Source organism: Triplophysa rosa, linkage group LG4 (assembly GCF_024868665.1).
Source record: "Triplophysa rosa linkage group LG4, Trosa_1v2, whole genome shotgun sequence".
Classification (NCBI taxonomy): domain Eukaryota; kingdom Metazoa; phylum Chordata; class Actinopteri; order Cypriniformes; family Nemacheilidae; genus Triplophysa; species Triplophysa rosa.
Window position 1 is genome coordinate 22,742,344 of NC_079893.1, and position 12,565 is coordinate 22,754,908.

The 12,565-nt window shown below is 37.9% G+C and overlaps 1 protein-coding gene across 14 annotated transcripts in view; it reads left to right on the plus strand.

Annotated features, from left to right (window-relative positions):
• The window catches only part of tenm3 (teneurin transmembrane protein 3), a 308,707-nt gene extending 306,839 nt beyond the window's left edge, over window positions 1–1,868 (plus strand). For all 14 annotated transcript variants that reach the window (XM_057332728.1, XM_057332730.1, XM_057332729.1 and 11 more), the window contains one exon: window positions 851–1,868. In XM_057332728.1, the coding sequence (XP_057188711.1) occupies window positions 851–1,609 (759 nt within the window). In that variant the 3' untranslated portion in view covers window positions 1,610–1,868. The remainder of the gene's footprint in view (window positions 1–850) is intronic.
• The last annotated feature ends 10,697 nt before the right edge of the window (window positions 1,869–12,565 follow it).

The window sequence follows — 12,565 nt, forward strand, 5'->3', positions numbered from 1 at the left end:
TACACCGTGGGTCCCCTTGCATGGAATTCACCATGTTGTTTCTACAGTAGCCCTAAACGGACAAACTGCTCTACAGAGCGCATTTCATAAATACATTGTCTTTCGGCAAAAAAGCAAAAACGTGACGACATCTTAGTTCTGTGTCAGTCACTGTAGTGTTTCGAAAGGGACGGGGAGGGGTGAAATGAGCCGTTGGTTGCCGCTAAATTTCATACACTGGACCTTTCAGTCAAGATCAATTTACTTGAGAAGCTAAATTACTTGGACTTACTTGTGATTTTTAGTGATTAAAATGAGGTCTTTTTGCAAAAAAAAGATATATATATCCACCAATTGGGTAAGAAAATAAACTTGAATCAAGTTTATTGAATAGGGCTGAAACTTTTTTGATACTTTCTTCAGAAAAACAAGACTATATATAATTTTTTGAATATCACAGCAATATCAGTGTTATTTTGCTAGTCAAGTAAATGTATTTTTATTTAAGAATTTTTTGACATTTGTACAGGAAGACAAGACAAAAATACAAAGAAATTCCACTGCTACTGCATTTTAAAAGATATATACAAACCTCATTGTGAGCTCTGGTTTAGGAGTGGGAATCCATCATCATTTGGCATTATAAAGTTACAGTAAATGGATAATTAATCAGCCAATGTGTCACCATTGTTAATTTAGTGATCATGGCAGTAGCATAGTCTCAGCGGAACACACATACAAATAAAATGTAATCACTTTGAATAATTTGAATAAGTGTCTGCCAAATGCATAAAGGTAGTTACTTCAAAATGTATGACTGTGCAGTTCTGACAGTATGTTTTTCTTAAATTTGTCTTTTTCTCCCATCTAGTCCATCTCGGGGGTCCAGCAGGAGGTTATGCGGCAGGCCAAGGCTTTCCTATCCTTTGAGAGGATGCCCGAGATCCAGTTCAGCCGTCGACGTTCCAGTCGGGAGAAACCCTGGTTGTGGTTTGCCACAGTGAAGTCGCTCATCGGCAAGGGTGTGATGCTTGCCATTACCAGTAAGGGTCAGGTGGCCACCAATGCACTGAACATAGCCAATGAGGACTGCATTAAAGTGGCCACTGTCCTCAACAATGCCTTCTACCTGGAAGATCTGCACTTCACCGTGGAAGGTCGCGACACGCACTACTTCATAAAGACGAGCCTGCCTGAGAGTGACCTGGGCGCCCTGCGACTCACCAGTGGCCGCAAGAGCTTAGAGAACGGTGTCAATGTGACTGTGTCACAATCCACCACTGTGGTCAACGGGCGCACTCGACGTTTCGCAGACGTGGAGTTGCAGTATGGTGCGTTGGCTCTGCACGTCCGCTACGGCATGACGCTGGATGAGGAAAAGGCACGTATTTTAGAACAGGCCCGCCAGAGGGCGCTGTCGAGCGCGTGGGCGCGTGAGCAGCAGCGTGTACGCGATGGGGAGGAAGGTGTGCGTCTTTGGACAGAGGGCGAGAAGAGGCAGTTGCTTAGCTCTGGAAAGGTGATGGGTTATGACGGCTACTATGTATTATCAGTGGAGCAGTATCCAGAACTGGCCGACAGTGCCAACAATATTCAGTTTTTAAGGCAAAGCGAGATTGGGAAGAGGTAACAGTGTGCAGAACACAGATTGCCTAACAGACTACTGCCCCCTCTCTGAGCTCCTCTCCCGCTTGTACACACCACTGGACTTCCCAAAGTCCAGAGATCGAAGGGAAGGGGTTTAGGCTAGAGAAGGAGTTGTGCCTAAGTGCCACACACACATCAGTTATACAGAACAACCTGAGGCACTTCCTCCCATAGATCAAACCACACCCCCATCCAACACGTTCGCCCCCACACTATTGCATCGAATGCATAATAGACTCCAAGAGAGCAACTCAAGAAATAACTCATGATTTATTTTATCTTTTTTTTGCCTTTTATATGAAAACCTTAAAGGTCATCACCTTGAACCTTGCTCAATGCTAAAATGGACAAAAAAGGCAAATGTGTTTACATGTGGAAACCACTGCACCGGATGAACTAAAATAACGCCTGTTCTGCAAGGCAGTAACTGTGTTTCAGTGCTCTCGGGCATACTTGCGAAAGCGTTCTTGCTCTCAAATGAAATGTTTTTGTCAACTAGTCAGGACTGAGGTTTCAGACGGTGAGCTAGTTGATGGTTTCTCTCCTGCTTAAGGGACGCAGTTCTGGTTTATATAATCAAATCTGAGTGTACAATCTCATTCCTGAACCAACTCATGTGGTTAATAGAGCGGAAACTGACAGAACAAAATATATAAATATACGGTATATATATCTCATAACTGACCGGTCTTTTGACAAGAGATGTTAGAATATCTTTATGGATTTTTTTAAGTACGAAAAAATTCCACTTATCCGTACAACAACAATAGTCGCAGAGAAAGTAATTTATGTACAGTGTTTATACATAAAAAATAAAATCTTACAAATATGGAGACTTTTTCGTCTTGTCATGCATTACTGTTTATATTCATGAATTTTATGAATTTTATCTTATTACAATTTGTGGTAATGCTAATTGAAATAAAATCAGCTGTACTGTGTCATTAAATCGTCAACATTGTTTTTCTTCTCCATCTTCTAAAAAGCGATTGTTGCCATTTTTTCCTATTTCTCTCTTTTCTCAGCTTGTCAAAGTACACGTTCAGTGGTTTACGGCTGTACTGCCGTCAGTTTGAAGTTTTTCAGTGTTGAGCTGAGTAATCACTAAACTCATTTACTAAAAACCCAAAGTTTTGAAATTTGCAAGAAATCAAAACTAAATTATTCTTTTTTGTTGTTGTTGTCTTTGAATGAGTTTCAATCTTTAGCCTCAATTTATAGCCAGAGATACAAGTTTGTCAAAAAAAAGTTTCCGCTCTTTTAAATGAGATGATCATGTTTTAGATGAAGGACATGTCAGACTAGTATTAATGTTGTTTCCATTAGCAGTCCCGGGAAAACAAACTCCCAAGGAGATGTCTAACCGTAGTGTATATCCCTGCATTTTAAACATGACAGGAAGATGTGCTCAAACTCTTGAATAAAAGGGGTCATTAGACAGAGCAGTGAAAGCAGTGTGGGTTGTTCTAGTGGGCAGCCATGTTGCCCTACGTTCATGTCATGATGCCAGAATTAAAAGCATTTTGCATTAGGCCAAAGGTGTAAAGTTAAAGCGGTTGATGCAAAGTATGACAAATTCTAAATATGAAGCGAATGCGTAACGTATACATTTGGTTTTCCCTCAGTGTAGAGAAAACAAGTCTACAAAGGCTAAAAAGAAGAATTCTGGGAATTCCCTTATGATCCAAATGGGGGAGATTGCTTTAGAGTTTTTATGCTTTTGTTTTTGAAAATTTCAATGTATTCATCTGAGAGCACCCCAAACATTAAAGTGATCAGACGTTACCCCGAAAGGAAAAATCATAATTTCTATGCCTAAATGGACTGCCTCCTTCAAATACTGTTTTTGTAAAGGCTTTTTAAAGATTGTATAAAATAAAATGTTCAGACTAATGAATGAGAAAATATTGTTTCCATTTTAGTTTGTTGTTTTTCCTATGACACGTTTTTTAATCAATCATGTAATTGTACGGTGGAGCCTATTTTTCTATTTGTGTGTATAGAGAACTGAAGGGAATGTTTCTGAACTGTGGGCCTGTGAGGTTTTGCCAGAACTCTCTGTGGATATTAATGGTATTACTGACTGATTCAGGAGAGTCTAGACTCACCGTTAGGGTGAATATTTTCCTCGGACAGAATTATTCTTCGCTAGATGAAGGTGAGCACTTAATTCTGAATACTTGTAATAAACTAGAACCACTGCAATATTAACAAAAAGGTGTTTGCCCTAAAAGGTCTACATAGATTCTCCCAGTAGCTCTGCGATACAGTTGTTTTGTGTTGTGTTAGTTGGAGTATAGAGTGCCCTCGCTACTCAGGAGCCTTCAGTACTTCAATCAGTTTACATCGAAACAAATTCTAACTAGTTGTAAATTCTGACATTACTTGTCGGTAATGTCAGTTTTCACCATTTTGTTTCATTCAACGTATTCTTAATAAAACCCATAACTCGCTTAACAAAAGCCAGTTACGTGACTGCAGTGTCCGAGCAACGGTGACGATATACTAAATGTGAGAGGAACGAGAACATTATATGTTTGCCATTGATTGCATGATACAGTGTGACGCCCATGAATCAAAGCAAGGTCATCACGTTTGTTTTTTCTCACAGCATATTAGTGCCAATATGTACGAGGTCTGTTTTGGTATTTCTTTGCACTAAGATGTATATGTTGAAGATGATGCCTATACATTATACAAGGTTGCAGTTGTCACGTCTCGAGTCTGATCTTATGGAGATTGTAAAAACTGGTTACTTTTCCTCAATGAAAGGAAGGATACCTGTACAGAAATCATAAGTATTTAATTTAATACATTGTCTTTACACGGTCACTTAACAGTAACATTGTCTCATATCATGAGATATGGGATCTGGTTAGGTTCTAACATGTGTGCATCGTTGGACTGAATTTAATTGAGTATTGAAAATGCTGTGTGATTAGTTTTGTTGCTACAGCGACAAGTCAACTGTTTTTGTTTTCTTTTTTCCTCCATTGTTTATGAACAGCCTTTACAATTTATGTATTTTGTATTATCTACATTTTACATGTTCCAAATACTACAAACTGAAGTGATTAACCTGTAAATTCAATCACTTATATTGCAGTCGCTCATTTGTAATGAGGATTTAGAGGGTGTTGTATTACTGATGTTTTTTGTTTTTGGTTCTCTTTTCGCTTTTGTATTGTTTTATAGCCATGCCGCATCTCAAAAAAGGCTCATGATTTCCATTTGATAGACACGTCTGTTTAGAGTGCAATTAAAGTGCAATTTTGATGTAATCTGAAGTAGGTCACTGCTGGATTCATTACCTTTTATCTTCGACATGTTTAATGCTCCACAGAGATCAATCATAAAAATAAAATGTAATATTCAAAGGGGCTGTGTATCTGTCGGTCCGTTCAACAAATGTGGAATGATAACATACCTTACTAATTTAGCCAGTCATCAATATATCAATCTGAGTTCAAACCTTAGAAAACATTCTTGAGACGATACACCATCCTCTTCCAACTCATCTGTAGGACAACAGACCCAACAGACAAAAAAAACACATTCAAATTATTCTGTTTCAAATAGGCCAAAAATGATATACATATGTTCATAAATATACAAACAAGATACATATGTGTGTAATTCGTCATCCATATGCGTCAACAAATAACAGTTACATTTTTATACAATTACAATTGTTTTATCTGATGTAGTTCCATCTTTTAGCTGAGGGCAGAAAATAAATAAGCAATAAGAAATTAATATGCAAAGAAAATGTCAAATTAACAAAGGGATAGTTCACCCAAAAATAAAAATTATGTCATCATTTATTCACAGCCATGCCATTCAAGAGGTTAGTATATGACTCTTCTGCGGATCAAAAAAAGAAGATATTTTGAGACATGTTCTTCAAAATATCTTCCTTTGTGTTCTGCAGAAGAAAGTAAGTCATACAGGTTTAGAATGGCATGAGGGTGAATTATTGATGAAAAAATGTTCATTTTTAGTCTGACACATGTGGCCAATGAAACATACAACCATACTTTTTTTCACAAAGCGGTACATTGTAAAAAAAAGATTCTGGAGGGTGGTAAATACAACCCATTAAAGTTAGTTAGATTTTACTTAACTATATTAGTTAGCAGGTTTAATAAAAAAGAATGGGTACATTTTGCCCGCACTAGCCATTTGTTTAGAGTAACAATGTCAACTTAAAAAATTAAGTAAAATATACCCCAATATGATTGATTAAAAACAACCCATGAAACTCAGTTAGATTTTACTTAAAGACATTAGTTGTCGTAAAATTTATAAAACTTAGTACATTCTACCTATTTATTTGCATTAATGGTTAGCATATTGAGTAAAATTTACCCCAAAAATATTAGCCCTTGAACAGTGCACATACATCAACTTTAAGGCGGGAATCAAAGGATTCAAATCATCATCTTCACTGGTGGGACGCGAAAGTGTCTACAGGTACGTTTTGTTTAACATGTTGATATCATTATGATTGCAAGTGTTCACTCATTTAACTGGCGCGCTTCTGTGTTGTCTTGTCAGTGTCTCAGCCTGACAGGATGATTGACTGCGCGATACGGGTGTTCGATTCCGGGATTTTGGAGTCGACTCCGATTCTCGACTCCCACTTTTGAAGTCGATGGAAACGACACTTTGACTCCATTTACTGTCATTCAAAACGTGGTCAGGAATATGAATATAAAATAAATTAATGTAACTTCACAAGTTTGGGAATTTTTGACTGGCAATCAAACTCTGGCATCTCCAAAGTCACTAGCAAATACACATGCATTTGTGCAACGAGCACACCATCACAGAGAGTTTTTTGTGCTGCCAGTTACCCCTTTCTGGTCCTAAACCGGTTTTCCAAATGCACACAGCGCAAGCATGATGGCCTGGGTCTACATATTGAAATCGAATTAATAAAATAATTAAATAGAAAAACAACATGCATTAATAAACACTGATGCCTACTGGTTCGTTTTCCTCTTCATGCTGCTTATAACTGATTACAAATGTTTTTTGATAGAGCTACATTACTGCTATAACACGCAGGTGTGTGCGCGGTCTCTCACTCACTCACTCACTCACACACACACACACACACACCACGTGGCTCAAGCTTCCGAGTCCGTTCGCTCTAACCGACGCTTGAAATGAGATGCGCAAGAAAGTAGTCCTACCATCAACAGCGTTTAAAAGACGATAACATGACAAATATTGAAATTAAACATTTGAACAATGTCCTGTGGTGTGGTAACCGTGGTATAAGCAGAATAATTGACTCTGGTCCGTTCAATTAATCGAAAGTTAATGCACACCCCGAGGTGGTAATGCGGCCACGACAGGAAGCGGAGTGTGCATTAACTTTTTCTAATATTGAATGCAGCCATTTTGCCTTAGTTTTACCACTCAAGGGAGCGTGTCCCGGCGTGTTCACGTGGGAAAGTGACGTCAATGCATACCCTCTATTCCAGCGTTGAATAACTTGTTCTGATGACAGAAAATGAGACTGTGATTCATATTTTGAATTGTAATACTGTTGGTTTCATGTGGGAATCTATTAAAAAATCATTTTAAAACTGATGAGCAACACCTGCTGTTTGCGGCTGCACTTACAACCAAGCGAAGCTTATTTTGTGTCTTAAGAAAGAGAGCTTCACACACAGATCTAAAGTTAAGACGAACTGCTCCTAGGAAGGACTGTACAACTTTTTAAATGTGGACCGCTTATCTCAAGCAAACAGATAACAAAACTGAAACATCACTTAGACTGAATGTGCTCATAGATTAAAAAGGGAGTTCGCAGTTTTAAAATGGAGTTTAAATAGATTTCATGTACTCTTCAAAACACTGTATGATCTTTAATATAAACGCGAGACAGTCAACTGGATTTACAAGGATTCTTTACTGTATTTTACAGACGTGTTGTCAAAAATTTGTTGGAATAGATCACATCATGTAATGGACTTGGACTGCATTTCTCATCTGATATGCTTGGTGTACAGTAGGTATTTCTTCCACTTATCGCCTTTTTAACAAAAAGTAGAAAGAATGATTAATAATGTAAAAAGGCAGCTTTTGCACATGATCTTTAGTATAATGTTTATCAGATTAATGGCCAGCTGACGATACAGCAGCTATATGACATGTGCATGCGCCCGTGCAACCCTGTGCAGTTTGCTTTTAAATACAACAAAAAATGATTTAAATAGCATCTTTATATAGCACACAATCGGCATCACGTAAAGATATTGAAAACCCTCCATGATTTTCAAATTGCTCAATGGTTTACGGTCACAACAACTGAATCAATAAAGTTGCTAAATATCTGTCGTCAAGTATCAAAATCATCATCCCATTCCTCTATAAAGTAGTGGACAATATGCTGATGTAGTTTATATAAGTGCTGTCAGTGTGTAAGTTCACATTCTGCTATAAACGAATGACTTGAAATACGACAGAAACGCGTTTGTTAACATTGAACCGGAAGTTTCTCCCATCTTTCACAAAAAGCGTCATGGGGCGTATAGGGTACTTGTGGAAAAAGTTGAATTATTCTTATTGATTATTTATTATTAAAAATAATTAGGTAGATGAAGGTTGCCTGATGGCAATGGGTTAAGATTACTCAATTTTACTAAGTAATTAGTTGTATAATGTATTAGGTAGCCTTTACCCAATTTCTTTGTGTGTTATAGCATACATTTAGATAGTCTTTACTCAAAAATATAGGACAGAATGTACTCTAACAAAGTGAGTGCAAATTGTTACCTCAGTTGTATTGAGTAGATTCTACAGGTTTTTTATACAGTGTATGTGCCCTTCATTTCACTACTAGTCACACATCAGCTTCCATCTCAGACACAATCCTTATCAGTGAAACCCTGACCTACCCTGAATTAATTTTAATGCAGCAGCAAGCCCAACGGATTGAGGCCAATAGATGGTCTCTGATTTCACAGGCAATGGACCAGTCATTATTGAAGAGCGCAATAGCTCCGCTGCCCCTTTGTTGTTTAGAGAGCACCACACAGATACGCTTCCATAAGAGTGTTCAGGCTCACAAAACACGGTGTACTCAATCAGAGTGGGCTGCTGTCCAAAAGACATCACATCCCAATGGTGGTTGTGTTTCTAGCAGCTGCAACTGCCCAAGCGAAGATTCAAAGCACACTTAAGGGAATATAGGAAGGCTCGTGAAAGAACCTGACTGATAATAATGGATTTCCCAGACTATTCTGCTGTACCTCTGTGAGGATGAGGACATATCTCTTGTCTTTCATTTATGAGAAGGTCTGAAGTGTTGATCAACACCATGTGGTGTGTAGAACAGATGCCTTACAGGTGCTGCGGTCCTTTGGTGCTGGTACTCCAGCCTCCCAGCAGCTTCCAGATACTCGAGCTGTTTCCTGTCTGTGAGAGACAAAAAAGACATGCAACATGTTAAAAACAGATGATTTCTTTTACATAGACGTTTCTCTGTATATTCGCTGATTTATGTTTATGCCGGTGGGCAAAAAATCAATTACTGAGCAAGTACATAAAAAAATCAGTGTTCAAAACTGTCGCCTTGTAAAATAAAGGGATACAGTATAAACCATTGGCACCCAATTCTACTTGCACTACAAAACAGAGCTTTTGTTGTTAGCCACCTAGTACCCACGCCACAATTTAAACAAGTCAATGAAACTGGCTGCCAAATTTCGAAGATCTGGCCCTAAATTCAGATCTTGACTTTGTAGTTTTTCGAGAACGGAAGCCAATGCGAAACAGTTTTCATGACAGCTTTAGTTTTTGAGAGCAAGGATTATAAAGTATTCATTTAAAACACGCAGGGGCTAAGCCGAGCTGTGCTTGCACAGTCATGAACTGTCAACAACCTGTTTTTGATTGAGCTTGATATTGAGTTTTCACATAGCCAAGTTTTCATAAGATGACGGATCTATCTTTGAGTCAGAGAGACAAATCGTTTCTTTATAGTTGATGCTTGCCAAAGGGACAGAGCTGGTGGGATATAAAACAGTGCTGCGCTTTAGCCAGACAAGTTTTAGAGTTGCACTGACATAAACATTGTTAAAGTTTAAAGCTGAAAAATATTTTGCAAATGCTTTTTATAAAAGTGCTATTTTGTAGACCAGAATATAAGAAATATTGCTAATGCTGTTCACACCAAATGCAAATTTTCGCATTCCTTGCTCTTTATTACACGTGGGAATAGTCCGCGTGAGTGTTGCGAAAAACATGGCGTAGCGGGAAGTGTCTACCCGCGTCCAGACGTGTCAAACAGTGGGTGATTTGCATCATTTGTGTAGGCTTGCGCAAATTCGCATCTACTCGTCTCTTTGCATTTACTTTGTATGTAATTTACACGAGCAAATCGCTTAATTTGCGTTTCAAGTGAACACATCATAAAAGTATTTATTACACTAACTGCAATTACATACACTTTTTATATCAGTTATACTGATTATTACTATGCCATCACAGCACCAGGTTGCTAGTAAGTTTTTGGAACGTGATTATTTGAGGAAATCTACTGAGAACGCAGCATTTAAAGGTAAGCTATGTTTACATTCTAAACACGAAATATTTCCACTAGCTGAGATTCAGACAGAATCTCTTAAGGCAGTAATGATGCATAAATAAAACTACTTCCATTCTGATTAGTTGAATTCTGTATCACCTATAGTTTATTTATAGGCAGGTGGAGGGGGTCATTTGAGCATAATTCATTACCTAACTTCAGACAGCCTCCTAACGCTCTCTGAATTTTAATATGACCATAGGCTATAGGTGCCGGCTGGTGATTAGGTTAAGATAAAGAATTCATGATAAGATTAATGACATTCAACCTTAATATTGTTCCTCTGAGGGAGCAACGGGACATTGTAAAGATCTCCTTTAACAGCTTCACTTAACACTTGAGAGGACAAAGGAGGTGTATACAGCGCGAAGCATGTGTTATATAAATGCATGTTTAGGTGGCTACCTGCCCTCAAATAAATGTCAATGTGGACCAATTGTAAAACATCAGTGGGGTGACGGGGTGAGGTGTAGTTTTTCAGTTTTGCATTTTTATCAGCAATGAATAGAGAAACGTTCACAACACAAAGCCTAAATGTTTAGCCAGCACACTTAAAAGTAAATGCAAAGTAATGAAATAAAAACATGTCATAAGTTTATATATGCATTTGCCAAAAATGGCATAAAATATGCAAATACTTTAGTCAGGTTGTTCACCCTCACTAATGGTTGTTATTCTTTTGGCTACAAGCTAATTCAGCTCTGCCAGTTTTCATGCAATGGCGTGACCTGTGTGAATATCACAGACACAGGTGGATAACTGTTGATTAAAAGAGCAATTTGGCTGCTAAATTGCAGACATGATTAGATGGATCAGTGCTTAAACATCTCCATTAACAATGCAGTAAATCCACATTGTTCAGCACTTGCTTCATAATACTGTGCGACAGAGTTTTAACACGTTGTGCACAGTCGCCCCCTCTGTTTTATTTACATATTTTACATAAACTATATGGGATACTTGATAGTAATCAAAGGAGCTCTGTCAGATTCCATATAATTCAGCAAATATAAAGCAGAGGCCATAATGCATTCGGGTCATTTTAATAGAAAATTGCATTGAGCTACACATCAAGGTTTTTAAGTCCTTTTTACTTATTTCAGTTATTTAAGTTTCTGATCAAAGTGTCTTTTCATTTGGCAGCCAGTAGAGTTTTTGAGATGGAGAGATATGTTTTCAGACGATTCTTAAAGATGGCTACAGAAAACACATCTCTTCCGTCAACACCTGACTGATCAGTTCTGACTTCTATCTCTTATCTACTCTTTCAAAAAAAAAAACTTAGCTCTGTATACTGTGGTAAGCTATATGAGACTGGTTTTGCCCTAATGAGTTTTGTTTTAATCATTTGTTTTATTATTTGTCAATAAGATCTTCAAATACTAATATTACAGTATGTGCAGAATTAACAATATCGAACATTGCCAATAATCGTGATATTAAAAAAACACAATTATTGTTACACCCCTAATATATGCACCAAGTTTAAAAATAGACATAATTTTATTAAACTGCATTCAGGCTTTTTTTAGCTCAACACCCACATTACCTGTCATTGTGTTTTTATACCTACTGAGCACATTTTGTTCAAACAGCATGTCGGACAGATTGCATCTCTCTGGTCTGAAGACTTTTGCCTTCACACTGAAGAGGCGCTCTATTGGCACGGATAACTCGTTTTCAGAGTTTATCAGCTTTATATCTGATATTGAGATTTTCTGTCACACTTATCTGCCATCTTTACATATTCTTGTGTAACAGAAACATGTGCGATGATGTAAGTACAACATTAGAAGTGTCACTCACTGACCTTTCTACTGTAAGTATCAGCTGGAGTATGTCTACCGGCAGGCTCATGTACCTTGCACACTTTGTGCCTTAGGCCAGATATACATATTTTATATTCCAATCAAAACAAAAAGACCTAAACTTGACCAGTGATCCTCATGCACTCTCATTGAATGGAAAAGAGCAGCTTTGATGTTTTAATAAGCAAAACGAAGCAAAAGGTGTTACCTGTTTGGATGCTTAAATTTGGCCGGGTAAAGTTTAAATCCAGCTTCCCTCTTGTTCTTATCATTTCCTGGCATAAATAAAATGCAAAGACTTCAAAGAAAACAGTGAACATTTGAAGTACCTTTCCTCGTGTAATTTTCTTGAGTATTTTAGCTCTGAAGAGGACCATTATGCTTTGGTCTATTTTCCCTTCTCAAGTGCTGTCTGTCTGGCTGGCTGTCAGAGCGCTGTGTTCCAGAGAATGATTGCACTTGGTTCTCAAACAGGCTATGCTGCAGCGTTCCATCAGCTACACCATCTGATACACGAACAGGTTTTCAT